This window comes from Rhinatrema bivittatum, chromosome 4 (genome assembly GCF_901001135.1).
Source record: "Rhinatrema bivittatum chromosome 4, aRhiBiv1.1, whole genome shotgun sequence".
Taxonomy (NCBI): domain Eukaryota; kingdom Metazoa; phylum Chordata; class Amphibia; order Gymnophiona; family Rhinatrematidae; genus Rhinatrema; species Rhinatrema bivittatum.
The window spans coordinates 198,627,262-198,646,246 of NC_042618.1; the positions used below are offsets into that span (position 1 = coordinate 198,627,262).

An 18,985-nucleotide genomic window follows, 5' to 3' on the forward strand; every position below is an offset into this window, starting at 1 on the left:
GGAGTTTCTCCTTAACCACACAATTTCAGTATTTTTGTGTTTAGTATTAGTTTAAGCTGAGATGGTTCTTGCTGTATTCCCTTCATGTATGTTGAGAGTGTCGATACTGTATTTTCAAATGATTTGGCAAATGGAATGCAGAAGGGGTGCACAAAGGGGCAAGCTCCTTTGTCGCGCCCACTGGCACAAGTGCCTCCAGTGTGGCCACTGTGCTTTTGCCCCTTTGGTGGTGGGCAGGCAGTAGGCCAGTTGGTGGGTGGGCACAGGGTCGCTGGTGCTGACTTCTTCTTCCTATCTCTGTGTTATTGTTTATAAGGTTTTGGGTGGACCCTTGGACACTGTGGCAGATGACCATGCCCACAGGGGGAAGTCCTGTGAGGGGCCACAGGTCAGGCTCAGCTTAGGACACACAACACAGAATATCTTTTATTTAGACAGAGTTGTGAAGCCACCAGAGGTGGCAGTAGTGAGTAGAGATGAAGCCCGGCTGGGCTTGTAGTCCCTCAGGACACTGGAACAGCGATCCCTCAATAGCTGTGCTGTAATGGAGAGGAATTGAGATAGTGAGTACAGTGGAGCATACACAGGGTTCTGGTATAGAGCCTCGTTGGTAGATTACTCAAACAGCGGTTTCCCCCGGAAGGTAACACAAAAGCTGGAATAGAGGCAGGCCCTCGAGGAGTGAGTACCTGGTTCCAGGGAACAGCTCTGAGAGAATCGAGATGGTAACTCACTGATGGTGTAGGCAGCGGGTTCTTTCAAGCAGAAGTGAGCTCAGGCAGCGAGTCCAGGAACTTGGGCCCTCGAGGAGCGAGTACCGGTTCCAGACAGCGACCTAAAAGAGAAGAGAGAGGCCCCCGAGGAGCGGGTACCCCGATAGAGTAAGTCCAAGTAAGGAGAGGCAGAGTAGTTAGGTACGGAGAGTGAATCCCATCCGTAAGGAGACCCTTGCTAACTTGATTAGCTAGCAAAAAAGAGTAGGCTTTTGTATCCGGGATGTGTGACGTCATCACAGGGGGACGCCCCTGAGGTTCACACCAAAGAAGGAATAAGAAGCAGGGCCATGCGGCGCGTGCGCCCTATGGCAGCTGAACAACATGGCGGGATGCAGCGCCCAAGCCGGACCGTGGACGCCGGAGAGGACGACAGGCAGACGCCGTGGCAGCCAGGCGTCCATCAACCACGGGAGGAGTCACCAAAGAGGTAAGGAGGGAGGAGTGGAGATGTCGGGCAGCGACTAGTGGGGGGGGGGGGGGGGGAGGACATGCTCCTCAAGTGCCTGCCTCGCCAGTGTCTCTCAGCTCCAGTGGAGGAGATGGGGTCGGGATCTGGCACTGGCTGTGGACTCTCTCCGGCATGGCTGCCGCACACTTGCCCCTTCGGTGGTGGGCAGGCAATGAGCTGGTCGGTGGGCGGGCACAGGTTCACTGGTGCCAGCTTCTTCTTCCTATCTCCGGCAGCGGGAAGGGTGCGCTCTTAACTGTTTTGTGGGGAAAAAAATCCTTCTTACTTTGTACATGCCATTTGCAGTGAGCGTTAAAGTGTTTATCATTCAATAAATGTTTTGCTATTAAGAACTACATTTTCTCTGATATTTGGAAGCTGGAAAAGGAAAAGGTTTTATCTGACTGTTTAGCAATTCAAGCAGAAGCATATGAATTGTGAAACCAGTGCATTCTTATAAATTAGCAACTTCCGCATTTTTCTCTTGACCCTGCCCCAGAATACCCTTAGGCCACCCCGTTTTTTGCATCAGTAAATGTACACATGAAACCAAAAGTGCATGTGCACTTTCAATGTTTATAACATAGCAATTACTCGTTGTATTTCTTTCCAGATCATTTATAAATATATTGAAAAGTAAGAGTCCCAATACAGATCCCTGAGGCACTCCACTGTCCACTCCCTTCCACTGAGAAAATTGTCCATTTAATCCTACTCTCTGTTTCCTGTCTTTTAGCCAGTTTGCAATCCACGAAAGGACATCACCAGGCTACTTGTGCGCACATATGCTAATGTTCCGCACATAATCCCTTTTAAAATGTACTTAATAGTTTTCTAGCATAAATCTCTCCACAGAATAAGCTGTTGTAAGTGATTGTGCCTATTTTGTACCTTCGGTAAGTTTCAGAGTGAAAGTACATATACACTTTCTCTGTGAGGATTAGGGCAAAGCCTTCAGGCAAAAGGTTACACAAGGACTTTATCCCAATTGGATAGCTTGAAAATTGCCTCTTCGGTGTTAAGGACATAATCAAAAAAGCCTGCTTAGAAAAAAAGGAAAATATTTTTCTTCCCAGTGGACTCAGGTATTTCAAGTTGTAGAATTTGAATTCAATCAGTACATCATTATTTTTTTTCCTTGAACATGCTGGTGAGCATTTCAATCCTTCTATCAAGCTGAGTTTTCATTTACGATAGGTAAAGGCTTCACCTCACTCCCTTCCAGAAGGGACGGGAATGTGTGATGTGTGACAAAGACTGCAGTGTCTGAGGCTGCCTCGGACTCCAGACAGATCACAAGAACTGAAAGTCCTTCTCATACGTGCTTTATACATACATGTGTATCTATTTATTTTGAGAAAAAGAAAAAGCAAGCGCTTGGGGCACTCATCTCACTGATCATCTGATGTATAAAAAGAAATCCTTCTGGGTTTAGTTAGAATGTTTTCAAGATTTTTTTGAGAATATGCTCAGTTTGCCAGACTACCGCTGTTTTAAAAATAATTGTTAAAAAATGTTACTAGATGGGAATGAAATGGATTTTCATAAGAATAAATTAAGAAATCATGAGACAAAATCGTAGAAACACACTCCTATCACACAGTAATATAGTAGTTGAAGGCAGAGAAGGACCAATTGGCCCATTCAGTTTGCCCAGCAAGCCCTGTCATCCCTGCAAGGACATATTCCAGCTGACAGATGTAGCTTAACCTGTTTAAAAGATATCACTCCTTATCCAAGTAAGTGTTTTTCTTCTTCAGTGGCTTTCTACCATCCTGGACAGATGACCACACAAAATCTCATATTTAATCCAACACCCAGGGCCGGAGGAACCATTAGGCGAGCTAGGCCTGTGCCTAGGGCGCTGAGACTTAGGGGGCCGCCGCTCGCGGACACTTCAGGCGGCGGCAGAATTTTGACAGGGCAAAAAGTGCCCCTTCAAAATTCTGCCCAGCCCCCGCCTCACCCTACTTACCCCCCCCCCCCCCCCCCCGTCGTGCCATCCTCCCGACGTCCCCCTGGTGGTCCAGCGGAGGACCCGGGAACGATCTGCCGCTCCCGGGGCCTCGGCTGCCACTAACCAAAATGGCGCCGGTGGCCTTTAGCCCCTACCATGTGACAGGGGCCAACCAATGGCACCGGTAGCCCCTGTCACATGGTAGGGGCTGAAGGCCACCGGCGCCATTTTGGTTAGTGGCAGCCGACGACCTGGGAGCGGCAGATCGCTCCCAGGCTCCCCGCTGGAACAGGTGTTTTGTGAGGGTTTTTTTGGGGTGGAGGGGGAGGTTGGGGGAGTGGTGGCATGTGGTCCCTGCCCCTAGAGTCGGGGCTGCAACCGGGGGTGGGCTGGGGGCAGCACGATGGGGGTGGGGGGCGGCACAAGGCTGAAGGTGCCAAATCCCCTTGCACCGGCCCTGCCAACACCCTACCATGTTTTATCACCAAGTATCATAATAGTCTAAATAGCTTCCAAATCTAATGATGCTGGTGCTGGAATCCCTGACCACCTAGGTCCCTGCTGCCTTGCTGGATAGTATTTAGCCACCAAAAACCTGCTGGCACCAACCTGATTGCTTTCTGGGGAGTTGTAACCTGCCGGTGCCAACCTGGCTACACATGACTGATCTTAGCGAATGGTAAATGCAGACACTGATGCAAGCCTGGGCACTGCACGGTTTCCATACCGCAAGCATGCGGTGCCCCCTGGAACATGTGCAGCCCTGCTTAGTTCCATCTGTGCGCTGGTCTTTACAGTCTCTGCCACTAGCAGAGTGAGCCCCTTGCCACTCACCTGGAGCAATTCACACAATCGATCATGGCACTGTAGGAGGCATTCATGCTGCTGAAATAATACTGGGTCTGCTTCATAATGCAGCTTGTCTCTCGGGCTTCCATGCCGTCTGCTGTGACATCATCTATTGCCAGACAGAACAGAAACTTGGTCCAGTGCTATATTCAGACAGTTTAATTAAATCCTCCCTTCAATTGTCTCTTTTCTAGAAAATCTAGCCCCAGTACAGAATATCTTTCAATACTTGTGAGCTAATGTGATCTCCTTTATTAGCTGAATTGGTGTTTATTATAATTTTACTAATACTTGCATAACCTTTGTGAAGACGGGTGCTCAAAACTGAACTCCCGTATCATGCAATGTGAAAGAATGAAGAGCCTCACTGTATGACAGGAAGAACAAGGCAGTCATTGGAAAAAATGGTGCCCAGGGCAGAGATTGCTTTTGGCACCCCCTTCTGTTTTAGGCTAACATGCTCACAGATTCCCAGACTGACTCATAACGGCATCATGGCACTTCCCCTGGCTTGGTGTCCCAGGCAGTCACCCTGCTTGACCACCCCCTTGTGACAGTCCTGAGGAAGCATAAAGAACTTCAGTGTACTGTGCGATAAGCTGGCAAGTAGAATCTCATTGCACCATGTGATGTGAAGGGCTTAAGAACTTCGCTGTAGCCACAGGATGTGAAAAATGAAAAGCTCACCTGCTTGAAACCAACTGCTGTATGCGATCCCGTAGAGGAGCTGTTGAAACATTGACCTGTTTGATAAAAAGGACGAAGCTGGTAGATTATTGTAAACTGTTTTCTTATGCCAATGCTATGGTGCTCTGAGTCTTTGTGAAAAGAGTAGGGTATAAAATAGAAATAGATAAAATAGAAAACCAAGAAAAGAAGGTTACCACCAGTCTCAGCCTGTGATATCAGAGGATAGATAGTGTGGGTGAGTGACCATGAAAAATCAGTCTCTGATGGCTGAAGGTCACATAGTGGGAGATATTTGAAAAATCTAGAAGGTACATATTCAGACACAGTCCAGATAGCAAAGTTAACTGGATAAATTTATCTGGCTAACATTGGAGGTATATTCAATAGTGCAGTTGCACTACTGAATATAGTTGGCTATCTTAAAGTTAGCTGGCCCCCGGAACGCCCATAACTTAGCCAGCTAAATTCTAGCTGGTTATCTTATTAGTCGGCTAGAGTTTAGCAAGATAAGTGCCCACATATTCATTTAGCTGGCTAACTTCTGAGTTAGCTGGCTAAAAACTCTTGAATATAGATCTCTAGGCTTAATTTAAGGAGTTAGGTGCCTCGATCTACATACATGAAAATTTCCTACTGCTAAGCTGTTAAATTTAGACTCTTAAAAGTTGGGCAGGGCCAGTGGCAGGGTTAGGTCAGGGGAAATAAGTTGGGTGCCTTGGGCAAATTCTTGACACAACAAAATCCAAAAACTGAAATATTGTATGGTAAATCTAATTTAATTAAATGAAAAAAACCACACACTATGGAAACTACCTAAACTCATATATGGTGCTTCCTAAACTCATATATGGTGCTGTTTTTATGCCGTTTGATCAAATGGGCCATGAGCCATGAAACCAGCCAAACGTGCGTCCGTGGAAGCACCACATTTTTTGAGATGAGAGTTATTTTTGCTTTTTCTATAGAGTGTATTATATGGTGGCATTGTGATACGTTAAATAGTAACGTCATTGAGAAAGTGAAACCCAATGATTGCACTTAAAGGTTGCAAAAGTCACTTTGGTGATGCACAGCTGATGTCACCTTAAATAAGTGAATGCGGTTTGTTTGATCAAACGGCATAAAAACGACACCTATATATATGAGGGGTTTTCACTTTTCATATATGAGTTCATGACGTTTCCATAGTGTTGGGTAAATTCTCAGCATCTAAATTCAATCTCTAACTGTAGGTACCTAAAGCTGAAGTGCCTAGGTCAGGCATTTAGCAATCTTTGAAAATTGACCCCTTATTTGGGGGGGGGGGGGGGGGGTTGTCAATTCAAGGGCTTAAGTGCCTAACTTTGGGAGATGTCAACCAAAATTGTCCCCTTTCATAACTGACTAGGGCTGAGTGTTTAAATTTAGGTGCTTAAAAGGTGAGTGGCTATGGGAGTGGAGATAGGGAAGGGGAAAAGTTAGGGGCTTAGCACTGATTTTTAGCTCTAAGCACAAAACTTAAGGCCTCATTTCGTAAGCATTTTTCCCATAGACACACAATGGGAGAAAAACCTTAGTAAATCAGGCCCTTAGACACCTAAATCTAGGCAAATGAACTGCAGCCCTAAATTCAAACACCTAACTGTAGGCATTTCTGCTGAAAACTTAGGGCTCAATTTTCAGTGGCTAGCAGGGCAGCAAAGTTAGTCAGATAAACTTATCTGTCTAACTTAGCTAGGATATGCGGCAGCTCTATAAAAGTTATTCGGAGAAATTTATCCCACTAATTTTAGGGCTTCTCTTTAGCAGTCCTAAATTTAGCCGGCTAACACTGAAAATCAATGTTATCCAATTCATCTTAGCCAGGTAAGTGTGTCAGCCTTGGAATGCTCCTAGACCACCCCTGACTTATCCAGTTAAAATTTTAGCTGGATACAAAATTAGCCAGCTAAATCAGTAGAAGTCAGATTGGCAGGATTTAGCCGGACAAACTGCTTTTAATACTGATCCCTTAGGTACCTAAATTCAGCTGAAAATCCACCTAAATTTAGGGATCTGAGCATTTTTTGAAAATTGACCCCTTAACATCTAGGAGTATAACTACAACTAGCAAAGCAAATTTTAGGGAATGCATTAGTGCCAGGCTCTAGTCCCAGCACTGTGCTGGTACCATTTCACAGTGTTTGTAAGGATCCATATTTCTAGTCACAGAATTCAATGTATTTGGAATCACTGGGGATACAAGATATAGTTTCATCATTCAGTTAATTGCTCATTCTCCTGGGGAGTACGTTTTAAGCCATATCTATTTCCCAAAAGTCAACAAACTCATAGCTGGGAATCTTCTACAGTTTCAGTTTTGCCATGGGTCCAGCAGTGGGCTCCCTGAAACTGGTGAGGAGTGAACACTCACTCTCTTTCTGCTTCTCCTTGGTGGGCACTGTTTCTGCAGTTGGATTCCCCTATAATGATTGTGGCAGCACAGAGCTTGCTCAGATTGTATAATCACATTGTTTGGTTTTCATGCTTTCCCTTATCCCTGCTATGGTAAAATGTGCTACCTGGGGATGTACTAAGTCCCAGGCCCTCAGTTTCACTAGCTCAGGGTGCAGCTGAGAATACAGGGGATATGGGCTGTGGCCGGTTTGTTTTACATGGCAAAGCAACTCTTTATTTAATTTCATGAGTTTCCTGTTGACAGAGTAGAAATTGATGAGAGAGAGAGAGAGAGACTGAGATAAGTGGTAGTAGAGACAGAGAGAATGTGACAGAGAAGGGGGAAGAGATAGAGAGAGAGAGAGAGAGAGAGAGAGAGAGACTTACCAAGCGGCAGCTGAGGTCCACCATGCCAGGTTCAGGAAGTCTGCCACGGTGGGCTGAGATAAAGAAAAAGACCATGGGTTAGCACTACGTAGTCCTGACAGCTTGGAGCTGGGACCTAACCTTGCACGACAGAGAGTGCTTAGCAGAGGCTAATAACTGAAGAGAGGTGGCCTCACTTATCAAAAGTGACATCATTAGCGGGATGCTATCAGGGATGCAAGTATCATACCCACATGGTCTACAGAAAGAAGAAAGACTTGGGGGTCATTATTCAAAAGATCTAGATGCTTAACTTAAAGAGTTAGGGACCTAGATCTTCATAAATGAAAATTTACCTCTGATAAATCTAGGTATTCATTTTTACCAGGCTCCTAAATATAGGTGCCTAAAAATTGAGTGGGGTCAGGAATGAGAAAGTAAGTTAAATGTTCAGTGCTGATTTCCAGTGCCAGGTGCCTAACACAGATGCAAAGAAATAGCAGGCCTAGATTTAGGGACCTCAGTTTTAGGCACCTATGTTTGATGAATTTCTTTACAGAGAGGGTAGTGGATGCATGGAACAGCTTCCCTGTGGAGGTGATGGGGGCATGAATTGTACCTGAATTCAAGAAAGCATGGAATATAAACAGGGGATCTCTGAGAAAGTGGTAGGGATCGTAAAGCTGAATTAGTTGGAATGGATGGGCAGACTAGATAGGCCATATAGTCTTTTTCTGCCATCACATTTCTCTGTTTTAGTGAATTTTCTCCCTAAATCTAAGGCTCTTAGGTCATGCACTCAGCTTCATTTGAAAGTCAGCCTCCCCTACTGGGTTGCAGAGAATATGTAAGTAGGTTATAAGAGAGGGAGGGAAGAGATGTGATCTGCAGTTCAAGAACCGTGAGCTATGAGCCAGGGACACTTCTGGTACTCTCATCTTGTTCTTCCACTGACACTCTGTGTGAACTTTAGGTGAATTATTGTACTTTATCTCCTTGTCTTTCAGTTTCTCCAACTCTAATTCCGTGATAATAAAATTGTTCCTACTCGCCTACTCCTTTTGGAGTTGTCATACAGGTCAGGCACCAAAATCTGTTAGCCCGGCTTTCCATCCCAGAAATTGTATGGAAAAAGTATGTCTGACGTATTATATTTCTGAAGTGTGCTGAGATCCTGTCTGGCTGAACGTTGTTACATAATTCCAAATGATTATTAATAATGATAATAATCTGACAAAGCCTTAATAAAGGAAGAAACTCAAAGAGGATCTCTGAGGGCGAAAATGGAATTAAAAGCAGAGCAGGAAATGTGGATGTGTAGACTGGATGAGCCACACAGTCTTTACCATCATGATCCATGTTTCTATGAAATGAAACATAGAAAAAGAAATGCAAGTTGTAGTTATTCTTAAATGTAAATCATTACAAGTTCTAATGATATATTATCGAACCTACCCCAGTCATTTTTTGTTTTCTGAAGGAAAAAAAGGCTTATGAGATTGCCCTGTGTGTGCGAGTCCCTAATAACGTTTGAGTTTAGTGTCCTAGCCAGACCAGATTTTCAGGACATGTCAGACATGTGCATGTTCTGAAAAGTAGACTCATTTAATTCTGGGAGGAACTTATTGTTTTTATTGATAGCAAGGGGAACCAATGACCTATTCAATGCTATAATACATTGTTCTCTCAATGTTAGTCCAGACTCTATATCTTTACTTCCTTCATGGCTGACATTCTGATCTTTACACCAGCTTCAACAGGATGATGACACCCACACTATAGAAAGAGAAACTGGCAGGAAAGAGACAGCCTCTGGTTAACCTTCCTGCTCAGCCACTCTCTGATTCCAGCTCATCAGGTGGTTTTGATCTGTCTAATGGTGACACTGAGTTAGGCTGCCAAGACTTCTGATCCCTTCCCTCCTCTATAAATAACCAATCAGAGGAGGTGACCGAGGCCATGTGCAGTGCCTCCTGCTGTCAGCACAGTGAAGAGGGCAGGCTGCAACCTTTCAGAGAGCCTGACTGGGCTTTATCCAGCGCATGTACACCTTCCACTTACCACAAAGACACCTCGGGGGGCTGCCCCTGTGTTACTTTCAGTTTTTTGGGTGCACACGGCCTGGTAGTCATAGGATTCCTTCCGTGTGAAGAACGAGTTGTTGAAAAGTGCTGACATCAAGTTAGGGTCCACTTCACTGAAGAACTTCCCAACCTGGAACAGAAGAGAAATGACATGAGGCTTGGTGGAATGAAGAGAGGCGGGAGGGGATACGGAGGAATGAAGCTGGGTGTGCTGGGGGTGAGGTAATTATGGAAGTAATTTTCAAAAGGTTTCAGTGCATATTTTGTAAAAACCTGAAGTAGCATGTACTAGCAGTGCTGCGTGTAAATAGAAACCATACCAAACTTGTAATTTAACTGCGTCATGGAAATGAAATCACATTTGTTTTCAAGAAAAACCCTAAAATTAAATACACAATAATGGGTTCTGCAATAGGAATAATCACCCAGAAAAAGTTGTTATGGATAGTACACTGAAATCCTTAGTTTGTTATGTGGCAACGGTCAAAAAAGCACACAGAATGTTAGGAATTATTTGGAAAGGGACGGGGAATAAAAAGGCGAACATCAGATTGCCCCTGTATAGATCAATGGTGCAGCCGCACCTTGAGTACTGTGTGCATTTCTCGTTGCTCGATCTCACAAAGGATATACTGGAATTAGAAAAGGTACAGAGAAGAGCAACAAAAATATTTAAGAGGTTGGGACAGCTCCCTTATGAAGAAAGGCCAAACAGATTAGGGCTCTTGAGCTTACAGAACAGATGGCTGAGAGGGGATATAATTGAGGTCTACAGAATCATGAGTAGGATGGAAAAGGTAAATAAGGAATGGCTATTTACCCGTTCAAATAGCACTAGGACTAGAGGGCATTCCTTGAAGCTAACAGGATTTAAAAGAAATTGGAGAAAGTATTTTTTTCACTCAGTGCACAACCAAGCTGTGGAATTTGTTGCTGGAGGGGTATGGACAAGTTCCTGGAAGAAAAGTCCATAAATAGTTATTACCCAGGTCACTCTGGAAGACTCACCACTCATCATCGGAGCAAGAATCTATCAGAGACAGGATGCTGGGCTCCATGGACCTTTGGTTTGACCAAGCATGGCCCTTCCTATGTTCTTACGGCTAAATCCTTCACTCCATCAGTTCGTTCACTTCTTAGCATTACCACTTCATTTTCTAATTCCAATCCTTGGAATTTTCTGCTTTAAGTTTGTTCTTTGGTATACTATTTCGTACATTATTATACTGTACTTTTGGGGGAAAATTTCTTACACAACTGCAAAGTCCATGGGTACCTTTTATCCACAATTTTTGCATCAATTTTCAAAAGAAAAGTAGGCGGGTACTTTTACTTTGGAAACTGCCCAAGAAAAAATGATCAGCATTGATCGGAACCTGCTTATTCTCCGGATTCGTTTCCCGAACAAACTTACGGGCATAGTTTTGACAATCCAAAACGATGCATGCAGTTTTCTTTCTAGACCTAACCTTGCCCCAGGAATGCCTCCTCCAAATGTGTGTAAAACGCTGGCTGTACAACTATGCATGTGCGTTTGCCCCATAGATGGTGGGCAATTCTCAAAGAAGAGAGGGGTGCACCCTTCACTATGTTTTTTAAAAATCCCTTTTGCTGAGTCCTTGCTTCTCTTGTTCATGCTGTATTCATACCTTTCACACATCCGTGAGACACCTGCATGGGGTTCTGAGAGTCATCACTGCAGCATCCCCTGATTTACTTAGATTCAGAATGATGGGGGCAAGTGCTTTGGAAAACTTTAAACATTAACACCCCCTGCTAACTCAGAGGAGGGAAAGGGAATCTCAGTGAGCTTGCTTGCTTAAGCTGCAAATGGAATCATTTAAAATTTGTTGTCCTAGTATCACAGCTTTGCTTCCAGGGCTTGCCTTTCTTTTTCCAGGCCTGGAAGGCCTCTGTCTTTTCCTCTCCCCAACCCCATCCCTCTCGGCACAGGCCTCTCCCCCTCCTCAGCTCACTCTTACCCCGAGCCTTGTTGCTTGCTGTATCCTGTCACTGGAACCAACTGCTCCTTTTAATATTCCAGGCACTTCCTGCCTGAGGACGTTTCTTTAGAAAGGTAGAACAATGGTTTCCACAAATCTCTCCTTCTCCCTCTGTGATCCTCCTCCTTCTCTATTCCTGCAGCCACCTCCATCCAAATATCTCTGCTATATCTTCCTTTCCTCTCACTACACCTAGAAGCTCTTTCAAGCAAGGAACCCCCTGCAATACTCAATCAATCAAATGTATTTATCCCCACCTTAGCAGAATTGTCCAAAGCAAGTTGCAAATCGTATTGATCAACATTACTAAGCAAATACATGCATTTATAATATATCAAGCATAATGAAATACTTTTATAATGTTCATCTTTATGATTTATCTTAATGACTGACTGCATCCCTGTATCGATGTATTTCTGTTTACCTCGTACAGTATTGCAAATGTAGAGTCCCTAAGAGTGGAAGAGAAGTTGACAGCTCCCCCATGTGGGCTGCTCTATTGGTAACGTCTTGGTTCTATAAAAACCAGAGACACCTTCTAGTGGGTGGACTTTTAGATGGATGTTTAGGAGACAGGATGGTGCTGCCCCTGCTCTTATTTTGTCCCTCTTACTTTTGGGAAAGAAGATTTTTGGGCCATATTGTGTAAGGTCTGGGTTAGAAAGATAGAAAGGGTGCCTTCTTCCCATTTTTTTAGGAAATATTTCCTCTTTTTGGGATTTGCATTGGAGCTTTTCATCCATCTTTCCTTCTATTGTTTGGATATTAAAGACCGGTTTTTACTTTTGTTTGCTAACTGAATTCCCATGGCCTAGGAAACTTAAGCTACTACCACCATCGTGAGAAGATGTTTTTTTTTCCAGAGGAGTCTCTCACCCAGAGAGATCCAGTGACCCTTTAAAGCTCAAGCCAGAGGAATGGATCTTCATTTGTTCCTGGGAAGAGGAGAGAAGTAGGAAGCAAGGAGAATGTTGGCAGCCACCCAGTGTTAACCTCTAACCTGCCATCAGGATATTTTAAGAGGAGGTTGGATAAGATGTAAGAAGTCTATTGAACTGATAATTCTAACTCCCAAATTATATTATTTAGGGAAAGAAAATGTAAACATGTAATATTTCCCTAAATAGCCACACTGAAAGTATTTATTTGGTATGTTTTTGGAGTGTATATAAAAATATTTTGGACCTATGATTATATTTTACTGCCTTTGGCATTGAAAGTTCTCCAGTGGCAGTGCGTATGACTAAGGGATGAGATGGGGCTACCCCGCCCCGCTCCCCCCCTCCCAAAAAAAAAAAGCACGGCACAGGTCAAATTATCAAGAGGGCCAAAGGTGGGGGTCTCTTTGAAGTTTGTCCCTTTTGATGATTTGAAATGCTGCAGAAGGGGGAAAGCAGGAGTCAGAGTGTTCCCAGAGGACTGGAGCAGAGAATATCAGTGATAATGTATCTAGGAAGCTGGCAACCCTGCCACACTCCCGGGAGCCCTAAGACCTGCCTCCCACCTTTTCCCCAGCACTTGCCCCCTGGAAAAGTGGGAGATGGGTGAATGGTTGGGGGCTCTGTGTGTGGCACACTCTTTCTTAGCCAAGGGTATTAGGTTCCCTGGGCGATGATTACAGTCTTGCATCCTCCTCTCCTAGCCCTCAACACACAATTCAAAAATATGCATTTATAACAACAGATTTTATATGAAAAAGGATCTTCAAAGCAGAATCTTCTGAGAGTTAGAAGACGGGCGAACCATTCTATACAGCATCTCCTCTGAAGCTTGCTGGAGCGCTGAGCTCCTGTGTGTAGAAGGGAGGGGAGAAAGTAGTGGGGCATTTTAATTTGGAGTTCAGAATGGAAGGAGCTGTTTTTATTGCTGTCTTTTGTTTTGGGCCTCACAACCTGAGACCTTTGAAAAGGAGTGCACTCCCTGCCTGGGAGGGTTTTCCGAAGAGTTTTCTGGATTCAGTGAACTGTTAGGAGTCAAGTTTGGGAAGTTTTTATTCTTCCTCTTTTGTGAATCCCTGGTCCTGATTAAAGGTGCCCTGCCTCAGGTAGACAAGACCTGCTGAGTCTTTTTCACCCCTTGAGGAGGGCAACTAGTAACTCACTACAACGAACACAGAGAGAGAGAGAGTTTTGCCTGGAGTTTGGTGAAGATTTTTTTTTTTTTTTTTTTAATATTTTCCTGAGTGGGGGAAAGGAAGTTTGAAGCCACCCTTCCTTACTCTAAGGTTTGGGAAAAGAGAAGCTCTGAGTTTTCCCAGCCAAAGGACCTTTCACCCTGAGAGGTCCCACAAAGCAGTTTGGAGAGTGGGAAAAATGAGAAACGTGACATCTGGAGACCCCCACTGGAGTCCTCATCCCAGGACCAGGACACTGACTGGTTCTGAAAGATCTGGAGTTCAACTTGGACCTCAGGTAACTGTTGGGGAAGACAGCCCTCTATACAGAGGATACCCCTGCCCACCTGGGAGACTTATTTTTCCATTGCCTGGAGGGTAAGCCAATCTCAGGAACCAGTATTGAGGGATATTTCCACAGAGAGAGAGAAAATATTTGAACCAAGTCAACAGTCTGAACATGGATGTAACTGGGAACAACCTTGTTGATGCAAATTGGTTATTTGGAACCCATCAAAGTAAACTTTTAATTTGGAACACCCTGTCAGTGTGTCCAGCTATTCTTTTCAGTGTACCTATCCTAAAAAGCTGCTAGTAACACACAGGGAAGGACTTCCACCTACACGCCTTGGGCCATGAACCCTTCCACCCTTTAGACAAGAACCTACACCCAGGGCAAAAGGACTGGTGATTTTACAATTGGGACTTAGTGTGGTCCCTAGCAAAGTTCAGCAAACACAATGAATTGGAATGACACAAAGGTTTTTGCTTTTTTTGCTGCTCTGTTCAGTATTTATATACCTTAAGTATAATTTCTGGTTTCCTTTTTGGTGCCAAAACCAAGTAAGACGCCAAAGTGGTAGGTGGCTGAAATTAGCAGTATTTCGTTTTTTGGCATAATAATAGCAAAAAAAGTTACTAAAGCTAAAGAAGCCAGATAAGTGTAGTTTTATTTGCAAAAAATTCAAAAACATTGTGTCCGGTTAAAATTATGGACTTTGGACTATGACAGGAGGCAAAGAACGTGTTTTCACTGGTAGTGCTGAGTATGATGGACTTCTAAATGTATTGAGGAAGTGGTCCTTTAATATATATATATATTATTTGGTTATTTAGAAATATATTAAATGTTAAGAAGTCTATTCAATACATCTGAATTAAGCATGACAAATGGGATTTTTAGTTATATCAATCTAGACCAATTCAAGTATTATAGCCAACATTTCTGGGAAGGAATTTCAAAACTATCCTTGAAATTGGGATAGGATAATGAATGAAAGATCAGATTAAAACCATCTGTACAGAGTCAGATTTCTTAGAAGAGGATTACGTAATGGACTGTAGTGAACAAGGACTTGTAACGTGTCATTTCCTTCAATTTAAAATCAACTATCAGTAAAGTTATGTTGGAACTGCATCATGAGTCTAGTGTGCTTTTTACTGTTAATATTAAATAGTGCAATAACAATATTCAGAGTCTTGGAGAGAATCTCCCCCCTGGACAGGGAATCCTTGAAAGCAGTAAATTATGGAAGGAATAGGCAGTGTGAACATCATAAGCCCTTGAAACTGAGGCATGCCCTTGGAGTCTATTTGAGGACCTCAGCCCAGCGGTGACACATACACTAAAATAATGGTAATAATAAAAGCCTTCTCCTTTCTAAGATACAGCTCTTTTTGGACATCTTTCGTCTGAAAGTCTCCTTCTTTAGCTTGTTTCAGTGACCCTAAATCAGGATTTCCCAACTCAGAAACACCCTTTCCTCTGCAGATCTCTGATTCTCATGTCATTACACTCCTGATCTAGGATTTCCTAGCTTAGAAAGGCCCTTCTCTCTGTAGATCTCTGATGTACACACCGCTGCACACTAATACCTTACTCCAATGGTCTTGCTGGTTGGAGATGATGAGAAAACCCCCATCATCAAGAAGAACACAGAGGAGATCCTGAAAAAGAAGAGCAACATAACATAGTAACACAATAGATGATGGCAGAAAAAGACCCTACCATCTGCCCAGTTATTCCGGTCCACTCTGCAAGAATATATTTCAGCTTCTAGCTATAGAAACTTGACCACTTTTAGGATATCACTCCTTACCCAAGTCAATTTTGTTTTTATCTCATTAGTTTTCTACTATCTTGCGAAGATGAACATATAAGATCCCACAATTGATCCAACAGCCAGTCTCCCACCCCCATGTTTTACCATCAAGTTTTGTAATAATCTGAACAGCTACCAAAACTAGTGAGGCTGTTGCCTGAACATACAGTTTCCTAGGTCTCCATGTCCTTGCTGGACAGTAATTGGCCACCACTAACCTACTGGCACTGACCTGGCTGATTTCTGGGGAGCTGTACTCTGCTGGTGCCAGCCTGATTACCCCATGGCCTGCTGTGTCACTAGGTTGGGTTTTCTTTATCCACCTCCTGTTTCCACCGTATCAACTTGCTGGACTGTATTTGACCACCATCATCCTGTTGGCATTGGCCTAGTTGGTTTCAGGGGAGTTGTAGCTTGCTGGGTCCAACCCAGCTACCCCAGTGGCCTGCAGTATCCCTGGATCATGCTTCCTTTATCCATCTTTTCTCCTTATCCCCTTCCCCTTTCCCTCTGCTCTCAAGGGAGTGAAGGATGGATTGTGTGTGTAATACTGGAGTCTCCCAACCTTGTTCCTACCACTGTCCTCTGTGTATGACCTAAGCAGGCTTGAATTCTGTCCCAGTGCAGGTTTCTATCACCTCTACTGGTAGGTTATTCCAGGCATCTACCACCCTCTCAGTAAAGAAGGATTTCCTCATGATTCCGCTGAACCCTTCTTCCTCCACCTTTATATCCTGACACCTTGTTCCTGAAATTCCTTTCATATGGAAAATTATACTTTTTAATTTATTGAAACCTGTCAAATACATGAGTGTTTCTATCATATCCCCCTTTCTGTTGTTTCATTCGGTGAGTACATTTTTGAGATTCTTAAGCATTTCTGTAAGGTTTATGTTGCAGAGCTTGTATCATCTTAGTACCATTTTTCTGCACCACTTCCATCCTCTCAATGTAAAGGTATGGCCTCCAGGGATAAACACAGGACAAGATGGGATCTTACTAGTGACCTATATAGAAGTAATATTACCCCATTTTTCCAGCTGATGACACTTCTCCTGTGCTCCTGAGGGTACTGTTTTTTATTACATTGATTGGCTACTTTGTGATCATCTGAGATGATTTCTCCTTTATCTATTTCTTGTTTAACTGTTTCCAGCTCCTGTCCGTCTAAATAATGTTAAGCTAGTGAATTTTTGTACTTCAACTGCATGGTTTTATACTTTTTAGCATTTTTTCAAACCCTTGACCACTCTTCCTGGCTTTCTAGGTCCCCTTTCATTTTTTTTCTTTCCTTCTGGTGTGTCTACTCTTTTTCAGATTTTTGTATCATATAGAAACAAATGAAAAATTACTACTTACCTGATAATTTCCTTTTCTCTAATGAAGATAGGTTAATCCACACCAGTGGGTTACGCACCTCTACCAGCAGATGGAGATGGAGCAAAGCTGACGTCACGGAATATATACCCCTGCTCTGACATCAGCCCACCAGTATTCTCTGCAAAAGCCAACTGTGAACAAACTAACAATACTTTATAACCATTAAAAGACAACCACTCAAGCACTCAGCAACAGGAAACACTGAGCTCAGCCAAAGAGTGTAACATCACTAATTTAGGGACTGAAACTGACACTTACCAGTTATCCCTAGAATGCAGCCACTCAGGAGGACAATAGAACCACACACACTGGCAGCCAAAGGCAGGAAGGTGGATGAACATGTCTTCATTAAAGAAAAGAAAATTATTAGGTAAGTAGTAATTTCTCATTTCTCAGCATTCAGATAGGTTAATCCACATCAATGGGATGTACCCAAGCTACTCCTGAAAAGGGCGGGAGGCTGCCTGCGGTCCAACCAACACCACACTCACAAAGGCTGCATCCTCCCAGGCCTGCACATCTAAACGGTAATACCTGTAAAAAGTGTGTAAAGAGGATCATGTCGCCGCTCGGCAAATTTCAATGGGAGACAACAATCGAAACTCCACCCATGACACTGCTTGAGCCCTAGTGGAATGAGCCCTAACTTGCTTAGGTAATGGCTGCTCAGCATCCACATATGTGGCTGTGATAACTTCCTTAATCCAACAGGTTATTATTGCCCGTTATGCCGGCTCACCCTGTTTACTCCCACCGTGAAGTCTTCCTAAGAGGTCTAGAAACCTCCAAATACCTCAAGAGATGTTGCTTGACTCTAAGATCCACAACAGATGATATTCTTCCACATCCCTTTCCCTAACCAGAGTTAGCAGAGAAATCAACTGATTCAAGTGAAAGTCAGAAACCTCTTTTGGTAAAAATGACAGAACAATTCACAACTGGACCACCTCCAGAGTCACTCACAGGAACTTTTCCTGGCAAGAAAGAGCCTGCAGTTTGAAAATTCTATGCACAGAACAAATTGCCACAAGAAAAACTGTCTTCAAGGTAAGTAACGTCAAAGAGAGGGTATGCAGTGGTTGAAAGGTGGAACCTGCCAGAAAGTCCAGAACCAGATTAAGGCTCCACAAGGGCACCAGCAATCGCAAGGGAGGATGAAGATGTTTCACCACCTTCAAAAAACAGGCCACATCGGATGGGCCAACAAGGGTCCACCATTCACTTAGCCCCGGAAATAGGCAACAACCGCCACCTGTACCTTCAAGGAATTAAGGGCCAAGACCTTAATCAGCCCATCTTACAAAAAGTCCAAAATGCGTGGTATCTTAATGAACAAGGTTGAGCCCCTCGTTCCTCACACCATGCCTCAAACACTCGCCAAACCTGAACATAGGCTAAGGGGATTGAGAACTTCCGAACTTGAAGCAAGGTGGAAATCACAGCAATGGAATATCCCGTTTCAACAAATGAGCCCTTTCAAGGGCCATAACCTTAGTCTGACCCAGCATGGCAATTTCTTATGTTCTTATATTCTTAAGGACTGAGATCTAGCCAAAGGTCTATCCCTCTGTGAAGCCACTCCTCTGTAGGGTCAAAAATGTCTGAAACCCCAGCACGGCCTCTCACGCTGAACGGGCATGGCGGTTGCTTCTTATCTTCTGGCAACCGAGGAACCTGGGACTCACCCCAATTATCAGCCATTTTTTCCAACTCACTCCCAAATAAGAGTGATTCTTTAAAAGGCAATTTTGTAAGATTAGACTTCGAAATTGCATTGGCTGACCAATATTGCAGTCATAGCT

The 18,985-nt window shown here is 43.7% G+C and overlaps 1 protein-coding gene across 1 annotated transcript in view; it reads right to left on the minus strand.

The window, feature by feature from the left end:
• CACNA2D2 (calcium voltage-gated channel auxiliary subunit alpha2delta 2) overlaps positions 1 to 18,985 on the minus strand; it is a 1,734,543-nt gene that overhangs the window by 15,457 nt on the left and 1,700,101 nt on the right. The window contains exons 31-35 of the mRNA XM_029599532.1: positions 15,577 to 15,648; positions 9,563 to 9,715; positions 7,523 to 7,575; positions 4,718 to 4,773; positions 4,016 to 4,139 (exon numbers count right to left, since the gene is read on the minus strand). Of these exons, the coding sequence (XP_029455392.1) occupies positions 4,016 to 4,139; positions 4,718 to 4,773; positions 7,523 to 7,575; positions 9,563 to 9,715; positions 15,577 to 15,648 (458 nt within the window). The remainder of the gene's footprint in view (positions 1 to 4,015; positions 4,140 to 4,717; positions 4,774 to 7,522; positions 7,576 to 9,562; positions 9,716 to 15,576; positions 15,649 to 18,985) is intronic.